Source organism: Echeneis naucrates, chromosome 23 (assembly GCF_900963305.1).
Source record: "Echeneis naucrates chromosome 23, fEcheNa1.1, whole genome shotgun sequence".
In the NCBI taxonomy this organism is placed as follows: Eukaryota; Metazoa; Chordata; class Actinopteri; order Carangiformes; family Echeneidae; genus Echeneis; species Echeneis naucrates.
Window position 1 is genome coordinate 3272099 of NC_042533.1, and position 19441 is coordinate 3291539.

Genomic DNA, 19441 nt, shown 5'->3' on the forward strand with positions numbered 1-19441 from the left:
TGCCAGACAGCTTCTGGCTGATGATACAACCTTGCCCACAGCTGAGAGGGAAAAGATGTCGTGCTATTTGTTTTACAAACACTGGAGGGTGCTGCTGTCACAGTGGTTGTGGTTGGCAATCTTACAAAATCAGATCTCTGTTGGTTTATGAGCTGATTGTATCTTATCAATATTTCCATTTTCATTTAAGAGTCCTGAAAAAATTGGGCTACTGCTTTCTGACTGTTCCTCCTGGTTGGCAGCAGAACAGTGATGCTCCCTCTTCTGGTTTTTGTTGTTTAGACAGCTTCTTTTCCTCCTCTGAACATGTAATCTATCTCTTACAGTAGTACATCGAGAAAAACAATTCACGGCTGCATTCCCAGACGTTTCCAAACTCTCTCAACACCTGTAAAAAGAACAACAGAGATCACCAATCAGTCACATAAGACTACGGATAGTTAATGAAGTGTTCCTGCTGCAATCCACAAGGCCAGGTTACAGCAACACTGCCATATCACGTGTCAGTGTTTAGAGATACAGCTTCGTGCAGTGGCTGGAGTCCTCTGCTTGGTTCTCTAGAGTTCTCTAGAAAACAGACATTTTAACAGGCAAAGCACAAGTTGAATTAATAACATGGGGAGTCATCCAGTTAGTAAATGCCAGTGAGTCAACACACACACACACACACACACACACACACACGCACACACAGTAACTGGAACTGAGTGGAGCGTAGCTGTTTAATGTTACACCTGTGCTTATCCTAATATGACAAATTCAAATATTTTATTTATTCAAAGTTCTATTGGCAAACAAAGCAACAACAAATACATGACACATTTTGTGTCTTATACATAATTTGGCCGGGTGGTGGATGTGAAAAATGTTTGTTATCTCGTTTTAAACTTGCCCCAAGAAAGCCCTGTTTATCTTGAACTTGAACAACAACACTTGAAATACTTTTGGAACTCAAGCATCAGAAATGCAATAAAATTATCGTACAAACAAAAATTCAAAGCCCACGTAAAAGAAATTGCTGTCCTTTAGTTTAGTTAAACAGATTGTGGAATATATTTTAAACATACATTAAATCCAGGACACCAATACCATATTTGCTAGATGCATCATTGCCCAAATAGTTTAAAAACAAATATTATAAAATATATGACATAATGTTGTTATAATTACCACTAACATGACATAAAACCATATAACCCACATAAATATAAAAAATCTGTGAAGGAACAACTGCATAATGACTTCTGTTTAAACAAATGTCTTTGGGGGTAAAAAGTTACAATAAATTATAATTTAATTTTCAGAATTTAATTACCCAAAAGTCTAAATTCTGTCGCCCCCAGGGTGCAGTTATGTTTGCAAAACATCCACCCTTTATGCAATTTGCATTTTAAATAAATAAACTCGTTATTGTTGTAATATTTACTCACTAGCTCTTATTTATGAGTTTTATTGACTCCTTGTTTGTTTGTTTCTCCACATCAAGCTGCTCCAAACTAAGCTGAATAAAGACATTTTGCATGGTATTTGTATCTTTTGTGATTAAAAAACGTGGTTTGCGGTCACAAAACACACAACTGGATGTTGCGTTTAAGATGGAGGTAGAGCGAGAGCAGCTGTCGCAAAAACTGCCGTAAAGCGGCCCTGAAGTGTCGCGCGGTGCCCCTGATGTTCGGCGTGTGAAGCCCCGTCGGTCTCTCCGTACGGCATCCTAGCTGAAGACGGTATGTTCTTCAGCCCGATCCGATATAAAACCGAATAAATTGTACTCTTTCGCCGGTTTATAACGCGTCTGTCTTGTCTTGTGTATTTTAGAAACATGCCAGCTAAAGGTCCTCTGCAGTCTGTCCAGGTTTTTGGACGTAAAGTAAGTAAAATACACAGAACTTCATCCACGTGTGGTGCTTCGGCTACACCGAGTTGCTAACGCGCATTAGCTAAACTAGCTAACCAGAAGCGGTGCTGTGTAGTTGTTAGACATCGCTGTGACCTGATGATTTAATTTAAATGAGCTAAAATAGCACAAAGATCCACTAAAATTGTGTATGAAGCTTTGTTGCTGTCACCGTGATCACCAAGCCCCCATAAGATTGTATAGCTGTGTAACTTAGCTCAACCTAGCTAACTCGGTTGTTAGCCGTGGTTTAGTTTGTGTTACTTTGGCTAAAAACGTCAGTTTGAACACGCGTGTTTCCCCAAAGAATGAATAATACATTTCCTTTTTATAGTGGGAGACTTATTATTTTAGAAATTACGAGCAACAATCAACAAAAGCTCTGAACTGCCGGTAAATCCGGGTGAAGACAGACTCGTGTGTTTAAAATAAATAAATAAATAAATAAATAACCGACTTGGGCGTTTAGTGTTCGTAATTTGACCAGTGTTGATCGTTCCTGTTGGTATCTGACCGCCATGTTTCTGTCACAGAAAACCGCCACAGCAGTTGCCCACTGCAAGAGGGGGAATGGGCTGATCAAGGTGAACGGCAGACCCCTGGAGATGGTGGAGCCTGCCACCCTCCAGTACAAGGTAAGACCTCCATGAGGGAGGTGGGCTTCGGGGTGCACACGTCTGCCAGGGAGGCCTCTTACCTTTGGGGGATACTTTTGACCAATCATTGGGTAACTTTTATATAGTCATAGTTTGACATCTTGATGTTCCCCTGCAGCTTCTGGAGCCGGTGCTGCTGCTGGGCAAGGAGCGTTTTGCTGGAGTTGACATCAGAGTCAGAGTGAAGGGTGGTGGACATGTCGCACAGATCTACGGTAAGCAGACACTTGTTTTCTCTTCAAGTGATTATTCCTTTTTTTGTGTGTATATATATACACACACACACACACAAGCATTTACAAGCATGTTTGACTCACAATTTTTGTCTTCTAGCTATCCGTCAGGCCATCTCCAAAGCCCTGGTTGCATACTATCAGAAGTGTAAGTGTCACTCTATGAAACTATAATACCTCTTCTGTTACTAATCAAGGAGCATCTAAATGACTAAAATGAAAGTTCTTTTTATTTTCATTTTTACACTTTACATTAATGTACTGATGTAACTGATGCATGCGCATTAACTTAGGCAAGATGTTGAGTGAATCTTAAATGTGTGTCAGCTCTCCTTAGCCATTCTAGTAGCCTGTTGAGGATGGAGTAAACTTCCTGGTGTTAATGTTAAAGTTCTATGCATGTTAAATACCCCATGCATAGAAGAAGCAGTTCACTGGGACTCAGCTGCATGCTCACATACAGTTTCGTGATATTTTTGAATCAGAGCACTGATCACTGAATGCTTTAAAATTGTCAGCAGTGGTGAATGTGGTTCAAGTTAAAAGTAAGACATTTAATATCTGCCAAATGTATGAAGCGAAGGCTGTGACGTGTCTAATTGTCGACCACATGTCACTTACCTTTTAAAATGGTGATATGCAGAGTTGATATACTAAAGATACAGTATGATGTTAAACAGTCCTGTGATACTTTGTGCCTTGCAACTCACAACAATGTAACTGACAATAACTGGGAGGACCAGGGGCTTACTTCAGTTTATTCAAATTCAGTGTTGAATTCTAAGAAATCACTTTATTTTTGGCTCAGCTGATACACTTAGAGTAATCTGTACAGACTGCAGCCTTAACTATAGAATGAAGTAGACCTAAAGTAGATCTATGTGCTTGCATAGACTGAGAATAACCTGTTCTGGTTTTTGTTTTGGCTGCAGATGTGGATGAGGCCTCCAAGAAGGAGATCAAGGACATCCTGATCCAGTACGATAGGACCCTGCTGGTTGCTGATCCACGTCGCTGCGAGTCCAAGAAGTTCGGTGGACCTGGAGCTCGTGCCCGCTACCAGAAGTCCTACCGTTAATTCCCCTGTACATTTTCATAATAAACTGGAGGAACAAGGAAACATGTCTTTTCTTATTTATTCATAAAACTATCAATGGTTTGCTTAGAAACGTTCTTAAAAACTTGTTTTTTATTTAATACGCAGGGTTGTTTGACTGCTGAGTTAAATTGGTGGGTTTAATAAGTGCAGTTGTAAGTCAGTATGTGTCGTTATGGGCAAAGTGTCAACCTGGGTGCTGAAACAATGTCAAGGAAGATGTTTGACTCAACTTGACCTGATTCCTGAATCACGATTAGAGAGATTGTAAATGTCAAAAGGCAACGTAGTTGCTCCCGATTCCCCCTGGATTAAGACGCTGAATAAAAATGACTTTCCTTATTCCCTAAAATCAGATAAAACAATAATATAAAATTAGCATTTTGCGTCATCTGCAAATAATTTTTATGGGCTCGAGTTTATTTTTTGCAGATGTAGAGAGACACATTAACGTGTTAAATGTCAGTTGCTGGTGATCGATGACAGCTTTAAGTGTCACACTGAAGCATCAGCTGCAAGTGAAGCTGCTCATTCAGTGTTATAAAAAAAAAAGAAGTTAATTTTTACCTGCATGGAATGATGAAACTGGTCTTAAATATTCTCACATCATGTCTCTAACTCACTTTCAAAACGGTGAGTTGTTGTCCTAGTTGTCCAGCAGAGGGAGCCAGAAGACAGCGATGAGGAAGCTAAACTGAATGAGCTAAATGTTCACTGGCCTGCTGCCATTTAGGAATGAGTCACAGTCAACAGATTTATACCATTAATAAATGCACCCCGATTCCTCACCGTGGCCTCTGAACAAGGCATTTAAATTAAAACTCCCATGGAGGGAAAATTCCTTGTCACATGAGGCTGAACTTGCCTCAAAATCTCTTAAAAAAACTTACTGGACAGACCGTTGACTGTCGGCTGTCTCATTAAGAATCAGATATGGTAACCAGGCTGCTTGTTCCCTCATTGACTTGTTGGATGCTTTTTCCATAAATGTGTCAAAATGTCAGAATTCATGATTCACTTTGCTGGTTTTATTGTCTATTTTCAAACTAATCAAACCTGATTAGAATATCTTAGTTATCCTGTTTCCTCCTGGGCCTGGATTGAATATGTCAAGGTCCACAGGCTCACATTTAACTTTGCTCATTTTCTGCTGATTCCTTGTTAGTGCTTTTTTGTTTTCCCCCTAACAGAGCTGATGCACAAACACACCACAACAACAGGAGTGTGATGAGGTGAGATGAGCTGAGGCCCAGATGTTGTTGGCCTCTCTGTGGGGCAGCCAGTAGCAGCCGTTCCCGCTCAGCGAGCTCCTGAGGGGGGATCAGGCCTGTTTACAGCCCTCCAATAATCAACACAGCAGGGAGGCCCACTCCCCACTGCTACTGTTGTTTACTGCTGTTTATTTTCTACCCCTGCCTGCCACCTCACCTCTAAAGGCCATAATGCTACGCCGGTGACGCGGTGCACCCGTGGAAATGGCAGTGTTTTCTGCACAAGGAGTGACGGCTGATGATGGAGATGAGAATAATGTGGATAATAAATGAAGTGAGCTCCAGGGAAAAGAGGCAGAAGGAGCAAAAATCTGTGACAAATTGTGTTTGTGATATCTGTGAGGGTAAAGCTGTACATCTGTTTTCTCCAAATGACGTGTGTGTATCATGGTTTAAAAATCAGCTATACCAATGAGAAACACCTTTTTTATACCATAAAAAGCCTTAAAAATTATTTCTGTATTTCAAATGAAATGACTTCAAACGGTCAAAACTGTCAGATGAATCACTTTTCATTTAAAGGTTAATGACCTCGAACAAACGTCGTCATTTCTAAATAAGTAAATAAGTTCATGATGCTTCATACATCAGACAAAGGTTATTATTGAGAACAGCCTGAGGGTTGCCAGGTTGCTTATTGGTGTTTATTCAGCACGTGTATATTTTTAATGATTTTTTTCACAACTAATCAATTTATTAACATTTAAAGCTGCAGCAGTCATGGTTTATTTATGACTTCATTCCAGCTAAACAAATTATTCACAATTTCATCACCCAGACGTTTCTGCTTATAATTGGACCCTAAAACATTAATTCATACTTTATTAACTGATAATTAATCTGTAGTCACCTTTTCTAAGCGTGATCTATGAGAAAAGGTTAATAGCTACAGGTTACTATTATTTTAGTGCATGAAACAAAGGCATTGCAGCAGAGAACGAAGTGCAGTTGTAGTGGACTGTGTGCTTTAATGTCATTTGTGGTTGCACATGTGACCCATCAGTGGATGTGTGTAACATGTTGGCACCTACATTAGTGTGTTTTCTTGTCTCTGCACAAGCTGCTGATTTGAATCTGGGACACACTGACAGCATATTAAGTCAGTCTGAGACACAAAAGTGTTGAAATAATTTCTGCACAACGGGTTTTTTAATCGTTCCTGGTGTTTCAATCACGGCATCGTGTGTGATCGGTTTATTCTTTTATGGTTGGGAACATGCACACACACACACGCATGCAAAAAGCTAGCACCTGCCTTTCCTCTGTTAACACCTCTGCCCCTCCAGGTCTCCACATCACACCAACACCGAGGTGTTGGGGCAGGATACATTTTGTCAGCACTTGCACTTCATCCCCACCTCTCCTAATGACGCCTTCATGGACGCACACTCTGCAGTTAACACATATGAAGACACAGCCATTCGTATAAAATAGACTTTAATCACGAGGCTTCAGCACATTCAGTTTCTGTTCCAGCCTCCTGTCTTCAGGGGGAGGGATGTTCATTAACACACACTAAACACTGATCCCCCCCCTCTGCAGTGGTCAGCTCCTCATCGGGCCTCAATGCTCTGGATGAATAAACAACAATTGGTTGAGGGTGCTGGTGGCTGAGGATCATGGGGTAGTAGCTGGCAGCAACAAATGTTGGCTTCACTGGAGAGGAAACGCAGCTTAGTCATGTGACGCGCCGCTGTTTGGGCCCAGAGTGATAATGAGGGACTCGCTGCTTATCTTCTTGCGTTGTCCTTGAGGGGAGGTGATGTCTGTGAGAATGTGAGGAGGACTCTGAAGGAACTTGTGCCGGTTTCATCTAATTCTGATGAGGTTTGGAGTCTTTTGATGCTTTTTGAAATACTTAGGCTTTAGGAAATAAACATGTTTTTCTACCATTCCCATTTGCTTTAATGAAAAATGTCTCCTAATTAATTACTCAAGACCTCAACTAAACAATCATTCAATAATTAGACAATCAACAGATAATGGATATATAATAATAATGATAACTGATGAACAGGAAACTCTGAAGGTCTTTTAGTTTATCATTGTAAATAAGATATGGAGATCATCACGGGCGATAATTTGTCTTGAGGACTCTTGGTCAGACAAACCAAACAATTTGACCTTGGACTCTGGGAACGTGTGATGGCCATTTTCCAGCTGCTTCCCTGGATTTTATTACAGCTGGACAGAGAAACAGACTCTTTAACCGTTATTGGTGTAATAAGCTACGCTGAGATAGCTATAAATTCCCCATAGAGATATCTTGTAAGCTTTACTAACTCTTTAAGATGAGCAAGTCTAGATTTAACAAAGTTTGCTGTTTTAAACTAGAAATGTCAGCTCAAAGATAAATTCGCATTTGGTGCCAGCTTTCAAGTCATGATCACTTCCTGGTCCAAACTCATACAGGACTCAGGTCCAGACTCTCTGTGGCTGTGCATCCCCACATTCATCCACCACGACTGCCTCAGATGCTAATGAGGACGAATTACCAACATCCTCATCAGTGTCTGTACCATCTGCTTTCCTGCCATGATATGCTGACTGAGAGTTTCTTTGATGCTCATAACAAGGATTTCCAAATCTTCAAAAATCGCCCAGAGAGACAACAGAACTGCCCTGCAGAGACATAGTAGACACATCTGATATTCAGAGCCCAGATGAGTTGAAATCACACTTGCTAAGAAGGGATTCCCAGCTTTCTGAAGTGGCTCCACGCAGAGATCATTAAGACCTGTTTCATTTGTCTTTGGCCACAACAGTTAACAGCTCGCAATCCTGGAGGTACAGTTCATGTGTGTGTGTGTGTGTGTGTGTATGTCTACATGTGCACTGCTTCAGTGAAACAGACAAAGCAGATGTTGGATTCATCTGTGAGGACCTGAGGAGAGAACCTGGGATCATCTCTTGACCACTTTGGTCTCACTTTGCAGAATCATTATTGGAGAGGAAATGCAAATAAAGTCTTTGCCAGTTTATTGTTCCTGCAAATTGCAGCTTTATGAAACAGTTTTGTGTGTGTGGCCTTTTTTTGTACTGTTGGTATTTTTTTTCTTTTATTTTTTGGTTTATGAAGCAGAATAATGACACACTGAAATAAACATTTCAGTGGTCTGGCCTGAACGTTGATGACAGCCATTAAGCCACATCCTTTCTGTTTATTCCACAATCCCACGTTTCACTTAGTTTCGCCCCCGCCTGTTCCCTTAGCGCACCCTTCGTTACCGTTGAGGGTTGAATACGGAGCCGATGATAGATTCATCTCGTCTGTTTCCCTCCGCTGGCTCTCCTCTTTCAGCTTGTTTTTGGTGTGAAAGCAGCCAGAAAAGGGCTCCCAGTTACTGACCAGATCTGTTAGTCACACTCTCCGAGGCCAGCATTGACTCATTCCCTATGCATTTAACCTAGACTTGAACTAAAGAGGAATTAGTCCCAGTGCGCTCGCACCGCAGAACCTTTGTCTCCCATTAAAATCTGCCTCTGCTTTCCATTCGTTGTGTTTTCTAACCTCCATCTTTGTGTTTCAGTGGCACTGTGGCACTGGACACAGGGTGAGCCGGGTCATGCATGCATGCATGCCCCCCAACCCAAACTGCCCCGAGAGCTTGGCTGTTACACCCGAGCCAAATCAAGGGGTCATAGGCTACCTCACACACCCTCCAACCTTTAGACCCTCAGCTCTGGAAGTGGCGCTCTGATTCCCTGCAACAACCTGCAGAGGACCTGCAGTAGCCCCCCCACTCCCACTCAGGGGTCACCCTGACCGGTCAGGCTCTATTTTAGTGAAAACACACAGCTCATACAAGACGGCCTCACCTCCTGTGTGGCAGATTATTGGAGTTCACAGCGCTCCAAGGCGGCATTCCAGACGGCTTTGAAGTGTAGAGGTTATCTGTCACCCCTGCCACATTTGTTATTGTTTCTTTTAACGTCATGATTAAAGGGAAACGTACCTGTGAGGAGATGAATGTGGGCGTGTGCACCCTTCAGTGCCAATGCCCTTACACCAATGCTATATTATGTATTAATTGTGTGAATCACAGCTCGTGTTTTGAAATATAATCCTGTTCTTTCACCATGAACACACTGAGGCATTAGAGGAGCAGCACACTGCAGCTGACGACCACGGGGCCGAATTTTCCTGAATGAGAAGAATCGCCCATCTTCTTATTTGGAATAGAGATAATTTGGAAGAAAGGTGTGCGTTCAAATTTTGTTGATGCCTACAGCAAAGGTTGTGATTTATAGTTCATGGCAGCTGGGTTTACCCAGTATCATTGTCTGCGTTGGACGCAGGAGGAAGCTTCCTGAAAGTCTGAAAGGAAGCCGCAGTGTGGCAGCGAGGAGGTGACCGCCAGCACTGCATGAAAAGTGTAGGAGCACTAAATATTAATACGGGCTGCCTATAGCTGGAGATGGGCTGTATACATAAACGGATGGAGCATGTGGGATTATACAATCACCTTTACTTTCACTTCTACTACTCAATGCAACAACAAATAGACAAAAAAATAACTAAAAAGAACCACAAAAAAATGTGAATGTTAGCTTACAAAAAAAAGAGAGAACTATGATGGCCTGTGATGATTTCTCATTTATCCTCTTTGACCCAACTGGCCGATTCCTTCACTCCATTTCCTGCCTCTTTCAACCTTTCCTGTCAAATAAAGAAATACGTCTAGATCTCAGCTAAAATACAAAATGCTCCTTTGAGGTGCAGACAAAAAAGGCAAAATGGGCTGGATTAAGTTAAGGTTATCCAACACACTCCACTCGTCAAATTAAACCACCATCATCTCAGTAAAAGCTTCTTTTGATCACACTGAACCAGGAGTGATATTTTATCACTTAACAGAAAAGTATCTGCTAAAATGTTAAAAGCAGCAACAGCAGGCAGGTGAATTTTATTGTCGATGCTCTCATCACTTAAGGGGGCCGCGTTGGCAAACCTCCCAAAAACCTGTTGCGCTCCTCTGGGGGATCTGACGTCCTGGAGTCAGCTTTGCTAAGTGCAGACTTGGAGGCTGTCAGGAAGTGCCTTGAAGGATGACGCTGAGGGAGAGGAGCGTGAATTGATTGCCCTCCGACTGCTGCCAGAGCGTGCTCGGTGTGCCATCCTGCGCGGAGTATGTGTGTGTTTCGGCCTGTCATGCCCCCTGTATGTGGAGATAAGGGGGGACATGGCTAATTAAACGGAGTAAAAGCTGTTGAAAGGGGCTGGTCACTGCCAGCAGACTTGACACCCATGTGTTCCTGTTTCTGGAGGGAGAGGGTGGAGGGCAGGCGTGACGGAAGAAGGGGGCCCAGGTTGCAGCTCCCCGCCTGGCTGCCAGAGCTCAGTCATAGGGCAAAGAATTGTGGGGTGACAGAGGAGGTGGTGAACGGTAATGGAGGAGGGTGGTGTTAATATTAACTGCAATTCCAGACCTTCGACTACCAGTCCTTCTTTTTTTTTTTTTTTTTTCTAAACCCTGCTGCTGCTCCACACACACACACACACACACACACACACACACACACGTACATACACACATTCCAGGAGAAAGGGATGGGAGCGTGACAATCGGGAAACAACGGCTGTTAGTTACAGAAAATGCATTACTGCGTGAGCCCGGGCAGCAAAGCGAAGGAGAGGAAGTGGTGGGATTACGCCGGGCCTGGACGCAAAGAGCACAGGGCCACCCCCCCCCCCCCCACCCCCACTCCTTCTCCGTAGTAAACTGTCCAGATTTACAAGGCCTCCAGGGATACAGATACCCCATCCTCGTCCTGTCAAAACCTCGACAGCTCCTGATTTAAAAATAATCCTAAATCAGCTCGTGACAGTTGTCAGCCGGGCGTAAGGAGGTCAGACTGAGGAGAAAAAGCAAATTGCTTAATGTGGCTGGGTTTGGGTTGATAAGAGGTAAACTGCTTACGTGCCGTGTATTTAAAGATCCGATCTGTAAGGTGCTCAATACTTCTGCAAAGTGCCTCATTATTGGCTTAAATGTAATGATTTGGTGGGTTAATGACACCTAAAGACCAGTGCTGGGAAAAGGTTGTGTAAGCAACAGATTCTGATTTACGACAGAGTCAGCTTTCCAGGAACAAGGAAAACATTCCCCAATTAACAGCCACATGGCAAATGTGGCATTTTTTAATGTTTCATTTAAAAAAGAAAGAGAAAGACTGTCAACTTTCAGCTTCTTTTTTTTAAGGGGCTTGCGGCCTCCTGGTACAGGACAATTATCACAACTCCATGAAGGGACTGCGGCACTATGAGGTTCTGGTTGTTTTTGTTAGTACAGATTCCACTCAATAACTTCATTGCTGAGATCTAAAAATGCAGAAACGTGAGTTCAAAAAGGTGAAATGGGACAAAGCGAGTGAGCCGTCAGACAATCAGATGAGTTTTACCAAATCAGATTAGCCTGGATTATTTGGCAGAAATGCAGTTTACAGACCAGCTCATCGTAATTGTTGTCCACTGACGTCTTTTTATCGACATTCTTGGTGCGCCCTCTTTGGGATTTACCTGCAAATAAACAGCTGGATTGTTCACAGCTCCTTTTGCTGCCCTTTGCTGTGAGGATATCAGATGCCAGATCTCGGCAATGACTTTGTTGAACACGGTGTCATAGCAACTTGCAGGAATAATGGCCGGATGTGTACAATAAAGACAAGAAAAATAAAAAAGGATTGGAAAACCTCTTTCCATTAAGCTGCACAGCGCCCAATCCAACCCCACCTGAGTCCCCGCCGCCTGACAGATTGAAGATATTTCTCCCTGCAGGCCTCGCAGCAGTAAATAACAGCGTTACACTCTCTCCCTCCTCTCCTGTTCCAGCTACTGCTCCGCCGATGTATGTTTTTCACCGTGGCAGCTTCACCTCAAACCGGATGCACTCCTGTGATCACCGCTGGCCCTCGGAAGACCCCCTTCGGCAGAAACAGGAAGCAGTTCACAGCGCGGGGTCGCGACCCCTCTCATTCGTCCCCCATGAGTCAAACTGGGCCCACCGCGGCGAAACACAAGAAAATTTCCGGCCCCATCAACAAGGTGTGGAAGGATATTCAGACAGGGGGGTGGGGGGGGGGAAGGGTGGGAGAGGACCACTCTGTCTCTCTCTCCTTTGACACACATCTGTATATCTATGTGAGTCAGAGCGAGAGAGGTGCACATCTGTTGAGCGGTAGCCGTGTAACATTATTACACACAAGCTTCCAGAGAATCACACCTCAGCGTACAGCTGCATCCAGAGGAGGAGACTACTGCAGGAGCTGCGGCTGAGCCGAGGCGCCGGGCCAGAACACAGTCCATTAGTTTAAAGGCTGGAAAAGCTCACAGGAGCAGTAAGGCAGCTTTTGCCAAAACATCAGCACAATCCTGCGCTGTCTTCAGCGTCCATTCGCAGTATCTGCCGCTCTCTCTGTGTGCTGCGTGAGCTTCACATGTTTTGCACTGAATCCAGATCTATCCATCTGTTATCTACACCGCCAATTCCAGCTGACACTGGGAGAAGACCGGACGAGTCCACACAGGGTTTGAGCCCAGAGGTGTCTTGCTGTCTAACCACTGCTCCACTGCGCCACTTTTGAAAATCACTGGGGCTGAATTTTACCCGTTTATAAATCCAAAATTGCATTGTCGCTGTAACTGAGAGAAAAAGCTACAAGTGGGAAATTCTATTCCCAGGTAATGTTTATTGTGCCGTACATCTAATCTCCTTGTTTTGTTCTCACATGATTATGTATTTTAAATCAGAATGTATCGAGCTGTTTGTTTCTTTATTCAATGATAACGTGATAATGATTTGAACTGTAAACCTCAAATTCAATTTAAAGAATGGATGAGGATGATTAAGCTTTTGCTGCTTTAAATTACAGGGATGACAAAGTAATTTATTTCTCTGAGTGGCTCAAAGTAAATTCAATTGTTAAATCTTAGTAGACTATGACATTTACAAGCCAGTCTATACTTCCACAGTCTGTTTTTTTTCTGCTGTATTACTTTATCATTTACACCCAATAGCTTTTACTCAGAAGAGTCGGGAGGAGGTCAATTAAAGAGAGTGATGAAATTCTTTCATTCCACATTTTCATTTTTCACTCAGGACATTTAATTGATTGTTTTAACGGACTGCACAGCTATAAAGCCAACTATAACTCATGTTAATTCATGGATCCTTTGAGATTGCTAACTTTGGGCAGATGACGCAGTGTAGCTGAGGAATAAGATGCAGCATTTAAGACACAATTGCTGTCAAATAAATGTTTGATTTTATTTTTTGGTTGCACTTTGTGCTCGGCTGCTGCTTTTACTTGCAGTTTATGGATTTGTGCTGCAGCTTTTGAACTATGAACCTTTCTCTGCTGGTGGCTTAAATCTATGGATTTTGTGTCACTTGCAGCTGATTTTTTTAAAATTAATCTCTCCACTTCATGTTTGCAGCCCTCTAAAGCTTTCTTCCCACCTATTGTTGGAAAATGTCTGTCCATGTTGTTAAGTCCATTTCACATGAATTTGGCTCCTTGACTTAACGCAACACGGCACGTGAGCTTACTGGTGCAAAAAAAGAAGTAACATGAGTCATCGTGAGTCCTCTGCAGTGACTTGTGGCATGACTGGACTTGCCCTGATTTGTCTGCAAAGAGGGAGGATGATGATATTTTGCATCCCATTCGTTTGCTTCCAGATATTTTGTAAAAGTCAGAAAAAACTAAAAGCACCACACTCTGTCAGTTTCTGATGTTTATGGAGAGTTGGCTATTAGGAATTGAACGCACTAAAAAGCTGCTCATCGACAGTAAAAAGACCACACAGTCACTATAATTTCGTTATAAAACTCCACAACATTGTGGCACTTGCTGAGTTGATGTTTTGTGCCAAAGGTTTGGGCTTTTTTGGCCAAAACATGCAGCTGATGTCATGGGAGTCGATGTTAATGTTCATGTTCGACCACATCTGATATTTCACTTTAATGGAGGGGTGTTAAGAGGTAACAAGCACAGGGGAGGCAGTTGGGGAGGGGGAGCGAACAAAGAAAAGTTCCCATATTGGTTTCCCCCTCAATCTGACTCCAACATTATCTCCTTTCTACTGATCAGCTTCCCAGATAATGTTGACTTTAATAGCTTCCTCCCTCTGAGTCTGAATTTCTCAGCCTTCCCAGACATCTTTAACCTCCAGCAGGTTTATGAACATCCCAGATAAAATAGTGAAATCGGTACTCTAGCAGCGAGGCCATTTCACACGTGATAAGAATGAAGGCTTTATTAGAAAATGCGAGCTCCCATTTCCAGTTAAAGTGAGGCCTCTCAACCTTTTTTTGTATATTAACAATGAATGCGAGCTAAAAGAGCAACAACTGCAGACATCCAGCAGAAACACTCATGTTTGCTGCTATTTTGCCTCTTCTAAAAGCAAAAGCTGCTTTCAGTGAGATATCTCTGATGAAACCCAATTTATGCTTCCTGCCAAGGACAGAAAAGTTTGGAAAACAGCAGCTTAACATATTTAAAGTGAAGAATTTTCCCTCAGGAGTTGGTGGAGAACAAAACAAAGCTACAGGCAGAAAAAGTATTAGATTTAGATAAACAAACACAGCTCAAGTATTATAAACATTGCAAGGAAATACAACACACTGGGTTGTGAAATGTGCGTTTTGCTGGAACACCACAACAATTGAAAACAGGGGTGTTGGCTTGGTTAGTATAGTACGTTTCGCAGTCCCTGTTGGATTCTGCTCACCTCACCTATTCAGGACAAGTTCCCTCACCTGCTCCTAATCACCAATGGACTCAGGATTTAAGCCTCTCCTGCCGACTCGTGAGGTTTTCCAGCCTGACTCTGCCCCAGAAAAGACTTCGCCTCTTCCATCCAGGGTGGCTCCCCTCCCCCGGATGGCCCAGCCCGTTCACAGCCCGCTGCCAGCACCTTCTCCAGGTCAGTGGCATCCAGCTTTTGGGTCTAAACCCAGAACCTTCACACTGTCAGCTTGATGCATTAGCAGCTAATATTTGCATCCCATTAAAGAGCAGATAAACAAGCTTCTTCTCAAAAAACACTGTCACAGCATGAAAACCCAACAGAGCTTGATAGACCTGCTGTGCCTAGTTACGGTTTCTAAGCTGTGATTGGACAATCACTGTCCGCCATCCCAATGTCATACGGCGACAATAAATCAGTGTTGTTTCCTGCCTGCTCTGCAGCCAACAACTGACCAAGAAATCAGGCGAATAACATCTAAACCGTCCATTAAAGCCGCTCTTTAGTTGTTGTGTAGCTTTAAGTCATTTTTATGAAAAGGCTTGTTTTCTTTGTCTCACAGTCCAGTTTTTAAGGTCATAAACCACCTCCTCAGTAACTCTACCCTCTGTCTGCTTTACGCCGATAAGAATCATCTTTTTAACAAATGTGCTGGCTTTTCTGCTGTTGAATTTATGCCTTGCCAGTTCTGGTATTTGTCCTTTTTGCCAGCTGTTTTCTTTTCCTGAGGTAAATCTCTATAAATCAATGAGAGTTAATCTGCTGAGAAGATTGTGTGCTCGCCCCAGCTATGGGGGCACTCTATCTGCATTGGTTACAGAGCATCCATCAAGAGCTCAATGAAGGCTCCTCGGCACAGTGACACCCTGATCCCCTCTAACCCCATCACCCCAGCCCACCCCAGACCCCCCTCCTCACACTTCTTCATATCATTCTCAGGATAATTAGGGCACGGAGATGAATTTATTTGGAGGAGATAAAATGCAGCCGCTTCAAGAAATGTGTTGAACCGGTCGTTATCTGTTTTACATCCGGTTGTACTTTATCTGGATGTCCTCAGGGGCTTGGCCATGAAACACTTCTTCCTCCTGCGCTGTCTCAAGGGCAGCCGTGTCTTGCTGCATTGGAAAGTTGATCTGATTGCCCCGTCATTCATCATGTAACTTTAACTCGGTGGGGGGGGGGGGGCACAGTGAAGCAGGGTGAAGGCTTCTTTTGCAGTGATATAAAGCTGCGGCTAAATGCGTGCAAATCATCTCGGGGCTCGTTGCAGGAAGGGATGGGATTTTTTTATTTTTTATTTTTTAATTCTTTAAATTCTGTCTCTTCTGTCTGGGAGAGTCTCGCCTAATCGAGCTCACCTGGCTCGAACACGAACACGTACACATTTCTTATATTGAGATCGGCTCATCGTGTATCAGATATGACTCTGCAGGGGGCTGTATCCCTGAAATGGAAATGTTTCACAGTATCTGTGAAGGAGGAACTGAAGAAAGATGGCCTGTTATTTTTCCTGGGTTTGAACCTTGGATGACCCTCCTGTGTTTACCCAGGTTTCCCTGTAGCTCCTCCCTTTATACCCACCATGCCAGACCTCCATTAGCCAACCACTCACCATTTCCCAGGTGAGGACCTTTGTTGACAAGCAAAATATTTCCTGAACTGGATGACATATGTTGAGGAGCTTTACATGCTTCTTCTGCTGAGAGACAACACCAACTGCCCACCAGGTAGCTTGTTAGCTAGTTGTTGTTGTTATTGTTGTTGTTTTTTTCCCAAATACAAAAAATGAAACAAAAGACTTTCTTTGGGCCTTTGATAGGACAGTGTGGAATGACAGATCAGGGGAATGACATGCAGGAAAGTCAGATCGGTGCCTAGCAAATTTCTTAGCTATTGAGTTCCCCAAGATGTTTATTTAATACCAAGAGTGGTTGGTATCTTTGCATCTGCAAAAATCAACATTCAGTATCTGCCGTATGATTAAGGTTGTTTAAATACAGGCTGTCAGATAAAAAGGCATGAACAACACATTTCTGTGACCGATCTGGTATTGTGTGCTGCAAAATGGTGCAATATGGCTTCTCTGTGTGTTGTTGCTCAAACTGAGCGTCAGTACTCGGGCTTGTGTCGCGCCGAGCCTCCTCTTGCTAGTCGCCACCTCTCCTCAGGCTCAGCGGGCTGCTTCTGAAAGGAGGCCAGCGGAGACCACACGGGGAGATGGAATCAAAGAAAACATGTCCGACAAACACAACCAACAATCTGCCGATGTAGCCTTTCATCTGCTTCACTCAGGCACTGGGAAGGCGTGAGGAGCATTCAAAAACAGCTCTGGTGTCGTGGGGGGGGGGGGGGTGCTGCTGAATTAGCTCCTTCGTGGGACTAAATTACGACTGTACACTGATGAATCCAGGCTGTTAATAACCTTCTGTTGCTGAGTAAAGATGTAATTCCTTTGTCAAGCACTGTTAAGATTGGGTCAGGCAGGTCAGCCTGGACAGTGGTGTGTCTAAGTGCCAAAGAAAAGTGGGGGGGGGGGGGGGCGGGATCACTGGTCCAAGATGACTCCATTCCCTCCTATTGTTCATCATCTTGAGCGTCTTCTTTCCATTCGAGAAGCGTGAAGAAATGACTCAAAACTCAAACATCGCCCCCAAAGGAACTCCTCACTCACAAAGAATGTCCAAATGAGTGTGAGGGTCTCAAACATCAGCGCCGCTCTCTTAAAACAATGTCTGAAATTCTCCAAAGGGGGCGAACACGCAGACGAGGCTGGCTTGATTTTCAGCCGGCAGCGGAACTGTGCTGGTGGGAAACTGAAATAATGTCTAATAGCAGTTTAAGGTTACACTTTGTGTTTTAATAATTTGACTGTGAGCCAGAGGGCGGTTTAGTTGTAATGGGCTGGAGCCGTGCTCTGCGATGGGCTCGGGTATGGCGATTAGCCGAGGGGGTGGGGGGTTTACAGATGAATCCTAGCCAGCGCAATGTTTCAGCTCCCTGCCGGCGTAAACTGTGGGTGGCAAAGAGATAAAACACAAAGCAGACTCGGCATTGTTTATGCTGCCTGTTTGTGGCCTGCATCCACGGAGGGGCACGGCCCTTATGTGTCTGTTATGTAGCACCAGGATGCTAAAACCTCCTACGCAAAGAAAGACAAGTAATAACACAGCTTTTGTAGAGCAGCTGAGAAATACAGCTACCTGTCTGAAGGAAAAAATCTATTATAGCAGATTTATTTCTTCCTAAACTTTACAAAAATAGTTGAATGGCACAAGGTTAACATAATATATATATAAAAAAATACCAACTTCTTCTCCACCTGGGGAGACAGGACAAAGCATTCTCCACTGGAGGTCTGTGGTTAAGTAACTGCGCTCACAGTCCACCTGTCCCCCATGCCCCGAGCACCCGGGGGTCAGCCACCAGAGAGGTGGTCCCGCATGGCTCCATCCACACCACGGGCCCACCCTATCAACGCTAAACAGTGTGAAACAACACAATAACCAGCAGCCTGTCCAAATGTCAGCCGGGACGAGCGCTTGCTTCAAAAACGACCACCACCAAGAGTCACCTCGCTGTGTGGTCTCCCCATGAAGACGCCTCATCAGATTATTGTTGTTTTTTTTGGGCTATTGGAACTTGTAATTCAGATTTTGAGCAACGTCTGAGTCACATCTTAGTTATAGAAAGCTCCCGAAAAAACAAGATCAGTCAGGAAAAAACAAACAAAACTAAATTTGTTGACATTGACGTCTGAGTACTTTCCTGCCAAGGCCATTTCCAGAAAACGCTTCAGCATGATGCATGATGAGGTATCACTAGTTCTTATTGACTGCAAAGTCAAGGAGACCCCTGACGTCATTGGAAGTCCTTGACTGAAATTTTAACCATAAAAAAAAGACATTTCAGAGATGATTCAGGTCTAAACGTGTCACAGGGCAGTATCAGCTGCTTTTATAAGATTCTCCTCCTGATGCTTAAGTTATTTTCTTTTAAAAAATTTACTCAGTATAATTATCTTATTCCTTTCCTCATTTAATATCACTTAATATTTTTACTTCTAACTTCTAAAATAGCTTCATTATTGATCCCTGACCTTCATTATTCTTTCTTGTTTGAAGATACTGAATTAAGCCTGCCTCAGCTGGAAATGGGTTTTTCTGACTTGCTAGTATTTTTTTAATTTTTTTTAATTCAATTATTTTGAGGAAATGAGGGAGTAGGACTCAGTGCAGGCAAATGACTTGATGCAAATGGGTGCAGGAGATTCTGCAACTCTCTGAGGTCAATGTTTGTCTAGTCATGTCAAAATATATAAGTCTTCCTTTGATATTGCGGGTTAACAGCACATAATATACTGCTTCCATTTTATGTTACAAGTGGAGCTCACAGCTCTGCATCATGAGTTTATTTAGATACTATAAATCCAACATTTGTCACTTTTTGTCTGGAAAAGTGATGCAGGGACTGAATAAATTAAATAAAACTGAAGCTGTTACCTTTTTTATAAAGTGATTTGCCAACATGCCCCCCT

General features: G+C 43.2%; 1 protein-coding gene across 2 annotated transcripts; it reads left to right on the plus strand.

Annotated features, from left to right (window-relative positions):
• The first annotated feature begins 1681 nt into the window (after positions 1-1681).
• rps16 (ribosomal protein S16) lies at positions 1682-3903 on the plus strand. Of its 2 annotated transcripts, XM_029495083.1 has the most exons (6): positions 1682-1724; positions 1816-1867; positions 2428-2529; positions 2669-2765; positions 2884-2931; positions 3716-3903. In XM_029495083.1, exons 2-6 carry the CDS (start codon positions 1820-1822, stop codon positions 3859-3861), a joined length of 441 nt encoding a protein of 146 aa, XP_029350943.1. In that variant the 5' UTR covers positions 1682-1724; positions 1816-1819; the 3' UTR covers positions 3862-3903. The 2 variants fall into 2 exon arrangements, with proteins under 2 accessions (XP_029350943.1, XP_029350944.1); XM_029495084.1 differs by lacking the exon at positions 1682-1724 and having other exon boundaries at positions 1820-1867; positions 2428-2478.
• Positions 3904-19441: the final 15538 nt, after the last annotated feature.